At 55.5% G+C, this 11,699-nt stretch overlaps 1 protein-coding gene and 1 pseudogene across 2 annotated transcripts; both read left to right on the top strand.

Annotated features, from left to right (window-relative positions):
- Positions 1 to 1,168: 1,168 nt before the first annotated feature.
- On the top strand, positions 1,169 to 4,453 carry LOC149125833 (PRAME family member 12-like; annotated as a pseudogene). Its single transcript, XR_016210313.1, has 3 exons — positions 1,169 to 1,219; positions 2,428 to 2,540; positions 3,353 to 4,453. The product of XR_016210313.1 is annotated as a PRAME family member 12-like (transcript).
- A 1,342-nt stretch (positions 4,454 to 5,795) lies between these two features.
- Positions 5,796 to 11,058, top strand: LOC149125832 (PRAME family member 12-like). Its single transcript, XM_089299404.1, has 4 exons — positions 5,796 to 5,825; positions 8,541 to 8,611; positions 10,324 to 10,361; positions 10,655 to 11,058. The coding sequence occupies exons 1-4, from the start codon at positions 5,796 to 5,798 to the stop codon at positions 11,056 to 11,058; spliced, it is 543 nt and encodes a 180-aa protein (XP_089155530.1).
- Positions 11,059 to 11,699: the final 641 nt, after the last annotated feature.

The following is an 11,699-nucleotide window of genomic DNA, read 5'->3' as shown; positions in this document are numbered from 1 at the left end:
CAGAGAGAGAGAGAGAGTGGGAGAGAAAGAGAGATAGAGATAGAGAAAGAGGTCTCATATTCACTAATTCACTCCCCAATGGCCACAAGGGCCAGAGCTGTGCCAATCTGAAGCCAGGAACCAGGAGCTTCTTCTGGGTCTCCAAGGACTTGGGCCATCTTCCACTGCTTTCCCGGGACATAGCAGAGAGCTGGATCGGAAGTGGAGCAACTGGGACTCCCGAACTGTTTCCCATATGGGATGCTGGCGCTTCAGGCTGGGCTTTTAACCCACTGTGCCACAGCGCTGGCAAGAATAGTTTTGAAGGTATAGTATTGTTGGCTTTTTGTAAGTCTGTAAGGACAGAGTTACCCCGGTGGACCCAAGTGGGTACAGCCTAGTAGCCCGAAGTGGTGCATGTGCCTACGTGTAAGGGATGTGTGTGGGAATCCACATCCCCGGGTGTTCTCACCACTCTCCTAATGCTCTGTGACAGTAATGTACGGCTTTTCAGGATTCTCATTTACATTTTCTAGAAGAAAACAAATGACACCATTTTAGGGGCATCTGCGTAAAGTTTCCTGGCCGTGTCACTTGTTGGAGAGGAGAATGTAGACTCTGTTGGGACACGTGGCATCCCCAGTCCCTTTGTTCGAGGGCCTCGTGTGGGCATCAGAAATTTTTCTCCAAGACTGGGGATTTGCATACAGGGTGTTGGGACTCGGAGTCTGTGGAGCAGTCATTGCAAATGGAGGGGTAGTGGCCACCACGCTCGTGCTGGGGCCAAGTGGGAGAGACAGGACTTTGGGTCACCAAGCTGAGATGGGAATGGGCATGGACTAAGGACTCCTCTTCCACCGCTGGCAGAGGGGCAATGACGGGCTCCCGAGTGGGCTCCGAGTCGGGAGAACGTGGGGAGCTCGGGCTCGCTTGAGGATGACTCTCCCGGCTGTTCTCTCCTGGTTAGTTTTCCCTGCAGATGCAGGTGAGCACCGGTCCCCGTGCAGACCTGGAGTTGGCAGAGCAGAGCAGAGCAGAGCAGAGGGGAACAGACCTGCGGAAGGCTGAGGGGCTGCTGTCCCTGGCCCTCTCTGGGAGACACACTGAGATCGTCAGGGCCTGGTGCAGGCCTGGCCCTCGCCTGCCTCCCTGAGGGGCCCTGATGGAGACCCCCTGCTTATGGACCTGAATGACTGCCTCGGATGGACTTACCCTGACTTACCCAGAAGGTTTCTCCCAGGTGAGGATGACCTGGGCAGCCTGGCAAGGAGCGCCCCTAGCATCCAGCGCAGAGATGGGTCAGGGGAGTGGAGGGTCACACAGTGAGCCAGGGGCCTCTGCTGGAGCCAGTGAGAAGCTCAGCGGGGCCTTGACAACACCACCGAGTCTAGGAGGTGACCCTGTGGCTGTGCAGGATTTCCTGTGACAGCTGAGCGACAGCTGGCGTTTACCTGCCTGCTCTCCCAGGTGCTTCCAGGTACTCGTAGAAGTGGGGTCCCAGCCAGGCAACAGGGGGACAGGGCAGGGGAAGGGGCGGAAGGCGGGCAAGGAGGCAGCTGTGCAGGATGTGACGTCAGCTCTCTGCTGGGCAGGTCACTCTTGGTCTAAGTTCTGAGACTCCTCCCTGTGTAGTGCACAGGTGGTGGAAGCTTCAAGTGCAGGACTTGCGGGATGTCCATCATGACTTCTAGAACGTGTGGTGTGCAGGCGCGGTCTGTTCCTACTCAGCAAAGGCCAAGGGTCCGAGGGAAGCAGGGCAGGATGGGCCAAGGACAAGGGCTCGGCTGCCCTTGAAGGTGGTTGTAGACCTGGGCTTCGAGGGTAAACCTGGACAGACTCCTCCCTGCCTGTCTCTGTGGAGCAGCAGAGGACAGGTTTCCTGCGCGTGGTCTGGAAGAGGCTGAGATTTGCACAGTGCCCATCGGAAGGATCTGGAAGGTCCTGGGCCTGGTAGAGCTGAGCTCTGTCTAGGAGGTGCAGGTGCATTGTCCCTGGGAACGGTCCCCTCTGGCCAGGTTTGCTCCTTCCCTGGGCCAAGGAGAAGCATTCATACACCGCTTCTCTCCCACATCTGCTGTCTGCCTCCTCTTCCCGAAGAAGAAGGAAAATAAATTTTTTTTAAATTTTTAAATATTTTATTCATTTTATTTTAGAGGTAGAGTGACAGACAGTGAGAGGGAGAGACATAGAGAAAAGTCTTCCGTCATCTGATTCACTCCCCAAATGGTTGCAATGGCTCGGAGCTCGCGGATCCAAAGCCAGGAGCCAAGATTTCTTCCTAGTCTCCCACGCAGGTGCAGAGGCCCAAGGCCTTGGGCCAAATTCTGCTTTAGCAGGCCACAGCAGAGAGCTGGATTGGAAGAGGAGCAGCCGGGACTAGAACCGGTGTCCATGTAGGATGCCCATGCTGCAGGCAGAGGTTTAACTTACACACGTCACCAGCCCTAGAAGGAAAACCTTGTGGCTGAGTTCAGCTCTCTGTTCCGCAAGCTGGACCGCCTTCGAGAGCTGTACATGGACTCTGTCCCCTTCCTCAAAGGCCACCTGCATCAGGTGCTCAGGTAAGGAGAGCTGGTGACGTACTTACGAGGACTGTACTGAGACTGCCAGGACCACAGGCAACACCTTGGGTGACTCCTGCCTGCAGTTGCTGGTGCTGCTACCATGGCGTAAACACCAGAACCTAACAGGAGATCTGGTAGGCGCTCAGTGGTAAAGTGAGGTCTCCCAGAAACATCAGGCTAAGGGGGGGTGGAGGATGCAGAAGGAGATGCTGTGCTGGGGAGGGGAGCGTCTGCTCTGGTGGGGGGGGCTTGTGAAGTCTTCACTAGGAAATGCATTCAGGCTGAGGCGCTGGCAAGTGAAGAGGGCATTGAGGGAGGGACCGCAAGAAACGCGATTCAAAATACTCAGCACCTGTGTGAGAGGACGGAGACTGAGGCTGGCTCCCCCACCCCCGGGGGGAAATTAACGTGTGGGACATCATGATTCTGGAGAGAAGACTGTGAAGTGTGGCCGATGGTTCTGGACCAGCGATGGGAGTGAGCCCTTCCGGCTGGTAACCCCAGTTGATGCCGCTCCATCCTGCCTGGGTTTGTCTTTCATTCCTGTCGCCCACTAGGCAGGCCTCCCCCAAAGAGGTGGTGCTCTGCTCAGCAGGTTAGGAAAGGAGCTTCAGAGAGTGTACAAAGTGGACCTTTGACCCTCACACAGCCTACAGGGGGCTGACCTGCAGGACCAGCATCCTGGGTGTTAGTGTGCTTGGAGGTCAGAGGGGTCTTGGGCTTTGGGGCCAGGACCAACGAGCTGTCTCCCACCATGACATCATCCTTCAGGACCACCCATCCCATGGCTGACACTTATCTGTCCTCAGGTGCCTGAGCGCCCCCTTGGAGGCTCTGTCCATAACCAACTGCGTCCTCTCAGAAGCGGATCTCGTGCACTTGTCCCAGTGCCCGACATCCATGAGCTGAAACACCTGCACCTGAGCCGCGTCCCGCTGACCAGCCTCCGTCCCGAGCCCCTCCGAGTGCTGCTGGAGACCGTGGCGTCCACCCTCAGGACCCTGGACTTCCTGGACTGTGAGATCACCGACTCCCAGCTCGATGCCCTCCTGCCTGCCCTGAGCCGCTGCTCCCAGCTCACCAAGCTCAGCTGCCTGGGAATGACCTCTCCATGGCTGGCTGGAGAACCTGCTGTCCCACACCGCACAGTTGGACAAGTTGCCCCCGGAGCTTTGTCTGGCCCTCCAGAGATCCACGGCACCCCGAGCGCTGCCCACCGATGGAGGCTCCACCAACTCCCCACTGAGCTAAGTACGACTCTACAGTTGTTGGAGCACTCCAAGAAAGTCTGCTGTAGCACCATGGCCTGTGCTGATTGTAGCAACCAGGCCACGGATAGCATGGAGCCCATCCGTGCCCCTCTGTGCCCCTGTCTAGTTTGATGTGTGTATCAGATCCTTCCTCCTGGGCGCTAGGAGGTGGGCGCATCATAGCGGGACAGGAATCCACTGTCTGAGAGTGAGCAGGAAAAGGACTGATCCAGCAGGGGGAGCTTTGGACGAGGACAAGCTGTCTGGGAGTCCAGGCCTTTAGAGCTGGACAGAGGGACCCGAGTGTGCAGAGTGGGACTGGGAGGGAGTTGTGCCTGAGTGCTTGGCGATAAAGAAGTGGCAGAAGTAAAGGGAATCTCGGCGTGACCTTACGTCCGTGGTCGGTGCACCTGGTTGCTCAATGTCAGCCTCAGAACTTGCCAGTGGCTGAGGGAAAAGCGGGACTGAGGTGTCTCAGCAGTGAGGCTTGGACCCAGGAGCTCTGGGGACGACATACAATGGGGCCGCTGTGACCATGTCCTCCCATTCTGCACTTGTCTCTGGGCTTATTTCTGTGGCTGTTGAGTGAGTTAATACATACAGGACTGAGGCCACTGCTGTGTCTTAGTGGCACCGGCACCCATATGGGCGTCTGTTTAAGTCCCAGCTGCTCCACTTCCATCCAGCTCCCTGCTAATGGCCTGGGAAAGCAGCCGAAGAGGGGCCAAGTGCTTGGGCCCCTGCTCCCATGGGGGAGACCCAGAAGAAGCTCTTGGCTTTGCCCTGGAAACAGTGTCAGCCATTGTGGCCCTTTGGGGAGTGAACCTGCGGATAGAAGATCTCTCTCTCTCTGAAACTCTGCCTTTCAAAGAAAGAAAGAAAGAAAGAAATACATCTTTTAAGAAATGTTTAAAAAATACACATAGAGCTGTCCACCTCAAATGTGCATCAGAGCCCAACTCTTCAAAGTCAAGTTTAATACTCTGGTTTCTCTTCAGATCATATAAATCCTTTTTCTTTTACCAAAGTCAAGTTTATTCAGGAATATTCGGGGATTACAATGCGGGGCACTTAGGCTTGTCAAGGGAACTTCAAGGTGTATAAGGAGACCAGGAAATGAGACAGGACACACATTTCTTTCTTTCTTTTATATTTTTTAAGGTTTATTTGTTTATTTGAAAGTCAGAGTTACACGGAAAGAGAATAGAGGCAGAGACAGAGAGAGAGAGAGAGGTCCTCCATCCGCTGGTTCATTCCCCAAATGGCTGCAATGGCCAGAGCTGTGCCCATCCAAAGCCAGGAGCCAGGAGCTTCCCCAGGCCTCCCAGGAGGACACACATTTCTGGGGAGCCACGTCCTTGAGTTCTCCCAACCTTGTGATCACCACCTGTGCACGAAAGGACCGGATGGTGGGCTCAGAAGACATTTTGCTTTGTTTCATCTGACTGCTGCCTTCTCCTCTCAGTGCAGGGAGTCCCGAAGGTGAGGCCTTCTCTGCTGTGTCTGTGTCACTTCATTCTGGGAGGCCACGTGCTTGGGTTCAACTGGCTCTGTGTCTGTATCATTAATCTTCCCATAGTGTCAACCAGATAGTTTGAGAAGAGAACACTTCTGATTTTTCTCTCACTTAAATATAGCCAGTTTGAATAGAATGCAAAGAACGTTGCACCATGTGCTGTGGAATGGCCGGTTAAGCCCCAACCTGCAAGGTCGGCATCCCCTGTGGGCCCTTGTTCAAGTCCCTGCTGTTCCACTTCTGATTGAGCTCCCTGCTAATGTACATAGCAAAGCAGCAGAGGATGGCCCAAGTGTTTGTGCCCCTGCCACTAAGAGGGATGAGACCTGGACACAGCTCCTGGCTCCTGGCCTTGGCCTTGGCCTGGGCCAGCCTTAGCCACTGGGTCATTTGGGGGTGAGCTGGAGGGAAGGAACCCTGGGGCAGCGTTGGAAGGCGTGGAAGGACCTTGGGTGAATTCTGGGAATTCCATTCCTCTGGGGCATCATGGACCCCTCCCGCTCCCTCCGAGACAAGGTGGGGGAGCCAGGCCAAATAGGACCCCTGCTGCACACAGGGGTCACAAATGAGGGGACAAGGAGAAGTAGGGAATATCAAGGAGACCAGCCCTGCTGGGCCACAGGTTCCCAGCCCAGGGGCCCCTCTTCTGAAAGAGGGAGCTTTGTTGCAAATAAACTCGCTTTCACCTTGGCACTCTGTCTTCTACTTTCCTTTTTATTTATTTTTTAAAGATTTATTATTTGAAAGTCATAGTTACACAGAGAGAGAGAGTGGGAGAGAAAGAGAGATAGAGATAGAGAAAGAGGTCTCATATTCACTAATTCACTCCCCAATGGCCACAAGGGCCAGAGCTGTGCCAATCTGAAGCCAGGAACCAGGAACTTCTTCTGGGTCTCCAAGGACTTGGGTCATCTTCCACTGCTTTCCCAGGACATAGCAGAGAGCTGGATCGGAAGTGGAGCAACTGGGACTCCCGAACCGGTTCCCATATGGGATGCTGGCACTTCAGGCTGGGCTTTTAACCCACTGTGCCACAGCACCGGTAAGGATAGCTTTGAAGGTATAGTATTGTTGCCTTTTTGTAAGTCAGTAAGGACAGAGTTACCCCGGTGGACCCAAGTGGGTACAGCCTAGTAGCCCGAAGTGGTGCATGTGCCTACGTGTAAGGGATGTGTGTGGGAATCCACATCCCCGGGTGTTCTCACCACTCTCCTAATGCTCTGTGACAGTAATGTACGGCTTTTCAGGATTCTCATTAACATTTTCTAGAAGAAAACAAACGACACCATTTTAGGGGCATCTGTGTAAAGTTTCCTGGCCGTGTCACTTGTTGGAGAGGAGAATGTAGACTCTGTTGGGACACGTGGCATCCCCAGTCCCTTTGTTCGAGGGCCTCGAGTGGGGATCAGGAATTTTTCACCAAGACTGGGGATTTGCATACAGGGTGTTGGGACTCGGAGTCTGTGGAGCAGTCATTGCAAATGGAGGGGCAGTGGCCACCACGCTCGTGCTGGGGCCAAGTGGGAGAGACAGGACTCTGGGTCACCAAGCTGAGATGGGAATGGGCATGGACTAAGGACTCCTCTTCCACCGCTGGCAGAGGGGCAGTGACGGGCTCCCGAGTGGGCTCCGAGTCGGGAGAACGTGGGGAGCTCGGGCTCGCCTGAGGATGACTCTCCCGGCTGTTCTCTCCTGGTTAGTTTTCCCTGCAGATGCAGGTGAGCACCGGTCCCCGTGCAGACCTGGAGTTGGCAGAGCAGAGCAGAGCAGAGCAGAGGGGAACAGACCTGTGGAAGGCTGAGGGGCTGCTGTCCCTGGCCCTCGCTGGGAGACACACTGAGATCGTCAGGGCCTGGTGCAGGCCTGCCCCTCGCCTGCCTCCCTGAGGGGCCCTGATGGAGACCCCCTGCTTATCGACACTAATGAATGCCTCGGATGGACTGAAGAACTGCTTGCCCAGAAGGTTTCTCCCAGGTGAGGATGACCTGGGCAGCCTGGCAAGGAGCGCCCCTAGCGTCCAGCGAAGAGATGGATCAGGGAGTGGAGGGTCACACAGTGAGCCAGGGGCCTCTGCTGGAGCCAGTGAGAAGCTCAGCGGGGCCTTGACAACACCACCGAGTCTAGGAGGTGACCCTGTGGCTGTGCAGGATTTCCTGTGACAGCTGAGCGACAGCTGGCATTTACCTGCCTGCTCTCCCAGGTACTTCCAGGTACTCGTAGAAGTGGGGTCCCAGCCAGGCAACAGGGGACAGGGCAGGGGAAGGGGCGGAAGGCGGGCAAGGAGGCAGCTGTGCAGGATGTGACGTCAGCTCTCTGCTGGGCAGGTCACTCTTGGTCTAAGTTCTGACTCCTCCCTGTGTAGTGCACAGGTGGTGGGAGCTTCAAGTGCAGGACTTCGGGATGCCCATCATGACTTCTAGAATGTCTGGTGTGCAGGCGCGGTCTGTTCCTATTCAGCAAAGGCCAAGAGTCCGAGGGAAGCAGGGCAGGATGGGCCAAGGACAACGGCTCGCTGCCCTTGAAGGTGGTTATAGACCTGGGCTTCGAGGGTAAACCTGGACAGACTCCTCCCTGCCTGTCTCTGTGGAGCAGCAGAGGACAGGTTTCCTGCGCGTGGTCTGGAAGAGGCTGAAGATTTGCACAGTGCCCATCGGAAGGATCTGGAAGGTCCTGGGCGTGGTGGAGCTGGGCTCTGTCTAGGAGGGGCAGGTGCATTGCCCTGGGAACGGTCCCCTCTGGCCAGGTTTGCTCCTTCCCTGGGCCAAGGAGAAGCGTTCATACACCGCTTCTCTCCTACATTTGAGTGTCTGCCTCCTCTTCCCCAAAGAAGAGGAAAATCTTTTTTTTAAGTTAAAAAATTTTTTTAAAGATTTTATTTATTTTATTTTAGAGGTAGAGTTACAGACAGTGAGAGGGAGAGACATAGAGAAAGGTCTTCCATCCGATGGCTCACTCTCCAAATGGGTACAATGGCCAGAGCTGCACTGAACTGAAGCCAGGAGCCAGGAGCTTCCTCCTGGTCTCCCACGCAGGTGCAGGGGCCCAAGGCCTTGGGCCATGCTCCACTGCTTTCCCAGGCCATAGCAGAGAGCTGGATTGGAAGAGGAGTATCCGGGACTAGAACTGGTGCCCATGTAGGATGCCAGTGCTGCAGGCTGAGGATTAACCTACACACGGCGCTGGCCCCAGTAGAAAAACCTTGCGGCTGAGTTCACCTCTCATTTCCGCAAGCTGGACCACCCTCGAGAGCTGTACATGGACTCTGTCCCCTTCCTCAAAGGCCACCTGCATCAGGTGCTCAGGTAAGGAGAGCTGGTGACGTACTTACGAGGACTGTACTAAGACTTGCAGGACCACAGGCAATGCCTTGAGTTTACCAAGTTGACCTTTGACCATCACACAACCTACAGGGGGCTGACCTGCAGGACCAGCATCCTGGGTGTTAGTGTGCTTGAATGTCAGAGGGGTCTTGGGCTTTGGGGTCAGACCAACGAGCTGTCTCCCACCCTGACATCATCCTCCAGGACCACCCGTCCCAGAGCTAACACTTATCTGTCCTCAGGTGCCTGAGCGCCCCCTTGGAGGCTCTGTCCATAACCAACTGCGTCCTCTCAGAAGTGGATCTCGTGCACTTGTCCCAGTGCCCGACATCCATGAGCTGAAACACCTGCACCTGAGCCGCGTCCCGCTGACCAGCCTCCGTCCAGAGCCTCTCCGAGTGCTGCTGGAGAACATACAGTTGTTGGAGCACTCCAAGAAAGTCTGATGTAGCACCATGCCCTGTGCTGATTGTAGCAACAAGGCCACGTATAGCATGGAGCCCCTCAGTGCCACTCTGTGCCCCTGTCTAGTTTGATGTGTGTATCAGATCCTTCCTCCTGGGCACTAGGAGGTTTGCTCCTTCCCTGGGCCAACGAGAAGCATTCATATACCGCTTCTCTCCTACATTTGAGTGTCTGCCTCCTCTTTCCCGAAGAAGAGTAAAATCTTTTTTTTTAAGTTAAAAAAACCTTAAAAAAAAGATTTTACTTCTTTATTTGAGATGTAGTGTTACATACATTGAGAGGGAGAGACATAGAGAAAGGTCTTCCATCCGCTGGTTCACTCCAAAAATGGCTGCAATGGCCGGAGCTGCACTGATTTGAAGCCAGGAGTTTCCTCCCAGTCTCCCAGGCAGGTGCAGGGGACTAAGGCCTTGGGCCATCTTCTGCTTTCCCAGGCCACAGCAGAGAGGTGGATTGGAAGAGGAGCAGCCGGGACTAAAACCGGTGCCCATATAGAATGCTGGCACCATGGGCAGAAGATTAACCTAGTGCACCACGGCACGGACACCGAAGAAAAATCTTGCGGCTGAGCTCAGCTCTCAGTTCCACAAGCTGGACCACCTCGAGAGCTGTATATGGACTCTGTCCCCTTCCTCAAAGGCCACCTGGATCAGGTGCTCAGGTAAGCAGAGCTGGTGACGTACTTACAAGGACTGTACTGAGACTGCCAGGACCACAGGCAACGCCTTGGGTATCTCCTGCCTGCAGTTGCTGGTGCTGCTACCATGGCGTGAACACCAGAACCTAACAGGAGATCTGGTTCGGCGCTCAGTGGTAAAGTGAGGTCTCCCAGAAACATCAGGCTAAGGGGGGGTGGAGGATGCAGAAGGAGATGCTGTGCTGGGGAGGGGAGCGTCTGCTCTAGTGGGGGGGGGGGGCTTGTGAAGTCTTCACTAGGAAATGCATTCAGGCTGAGGCGCTGGCAAGTGAAGAGGGCATTGAGGGAGGGACCGCGTGAAACGCGATTCAAAATACTCAGCACCTGTGTGAGAGGACGAAGCCTGTGGCTGGCTCCCGCCCCCCAGTGGGCAGTTAACGTGTGGGACGATCATTATTCTAGAGAGAGAAGACTGTGAAGTGTGGCTGATGGTTCTGTGACCAGCGATGGGAGTGAGCCCTTCCGGCCGGTAACCCCAGTTGATGCCGCCCCATCCTGCCAGGGTTTGTCTTTTATTCCTGTCGCCCACTAGGCAGGCCTCCCCCAAAGAGGTGGTGCTCTGCTCAGCAGGTTAGGAAAGGAGCTTCAGAGAGTGTACCAAGTTGACCTTTGACCCTCACACAACCTACAGGGGGCTGACCTGCAGGACCAGCATCCTGGGTGTTAGTGTGCTTGGAGGTCACAGGGGTCTTGGGCTTTGGGGCCAGGATCAGAGAGCTGTCTCCCACCCTGACATCATCCTCCAGGACCACCCGTCCCAGAGCTAACACTTATCTGTCCTCAGGTGCCTGAGCGCCCCCTTGGAGGCTCTGTCCATAACCAACTGCGTCCTCTCAGAAGCGGATGTCGTGCACTTGTCCCAGTGCCTGACATCCATGAGCTGAAACACCTGTACCTGAGCCGCGTCCCGCTGACCAGCCTCCGTCTCGAGCCCCTCCGAGTGCTGCTGGAGACCGTGGTGTCCACCCTCAGGACCCTGGACTTCCTGGACTGTGAGATCACCGACTCCCAGCTCGATGCCCTCCTGCCTGCCCTGAGCCGCTGCTCCCAGCTCACCAAGCAAAGCTCCTGGGGAATGACCTCTCCATGGCTGGCTGGAGAACCTGCTGTCCCACACCGCACAGTTGCACAAGTTGCCCCCGGAGCTTTGTCTGGCCCTCCAGAGATCCACGGCACCCCGAGCACTGCCCACCGATGGAGGCTCCACCAACTCCCCACTGAGCTAAGTACGTCTCTACAGTTGTTGGAGCACTCCAAGAAAGTCTGATGTAGCACCATGGCCTGTGCTGATTGTAGCAACCAGGCCACGTATAGCATGGAGCCCCTCAGTGCCACTCTGTGCCCCTGTCTAGTTTGATGTGTGTATCAGAGCCTTCCTCCTGGGCACTAGGAGGTGGGCGCATCATAGCGGGACAGGAATCCACTGTCTGAGAGTGAGCAGGAAAAGGACTGATCCAGCAGTTGGAGCTTTGGACGAGGACGAGCTGTCTGGGAGTCCAGGTCTTTAGAGCTGGACAGAGGGACCTGAGTGTGCAGAGTGGGATTGGGAGGGAGTTGTGCCTGGGTGCTTGGCTATAAAGAAGTGGCAGAAGTAAAGGGAATCTCGGCGTGACCTTACGTCCGTGGTCGGTGCACCTGGTTGCTCAGTGTCAGCCTCAGAACTTGCCAGTGGCTGAGGGAAAAGCGGGACTGAGGTGTCTCAGCAGTGAGGCTTTGACCCAGGAGCTCTGGGGACCACATACAATGGGGCCGCTGTGACCATGTCCTCCCATTCTGCACTTGTCTCTGGGCTTATTTCTGTGGCTGTTGAGTGAGTTAATACATACAGGACTGAGGCCGCTTCTGTGCTTAGTGGCACCGGCATCCCACGTGGGTGCCAGGTGAAGTCCCAGCTGCTCCACTTCCATC

The sequence above is a fragment of the Oryctolagus cuniculus genome, chromosome 7 (assembly GCF_051225735.1).
Source record: "Oryctolagus cuniculus isolate XC-2025 breed Fujian yellow rabbit chromosome 7, ASM5122573v1, whole genome shotgun sequence".
Taxonomy (NCBI): Eukaryota; Metazoa; Chordata; class Mammalia; order Lagomorpha; family Leporidae; genus Oryctolagus; species Oryctolagus cuniculus.
Note: the sequence above shows the minus strand (reverse complement) of the source record. Positions and strands in the feature narration are given on the sequence as shown.

Coding starts and splice junctions, on each gene's coding strand:
- LOC149125832 (XM_089299404.1), top strand. CDS start 5,796: ATGGACCCCTCCCGCTCCCTCCGAGACAAG. Junction 5,826..8,540: donor CCCGCTCCCTCCGAGACAAG/GTGGGGGAGCCA, acceptor CATTTCCGCAAG/CTGGACCACCCTCGAGAGCT. Junction 10,362..10,654: donor GGTGGTGCTCTGCTCAGCAG/GTTAGGAAAGGA, acceptor CACTTGTCCCAG/TGCCTGACATCCATGAGCTG.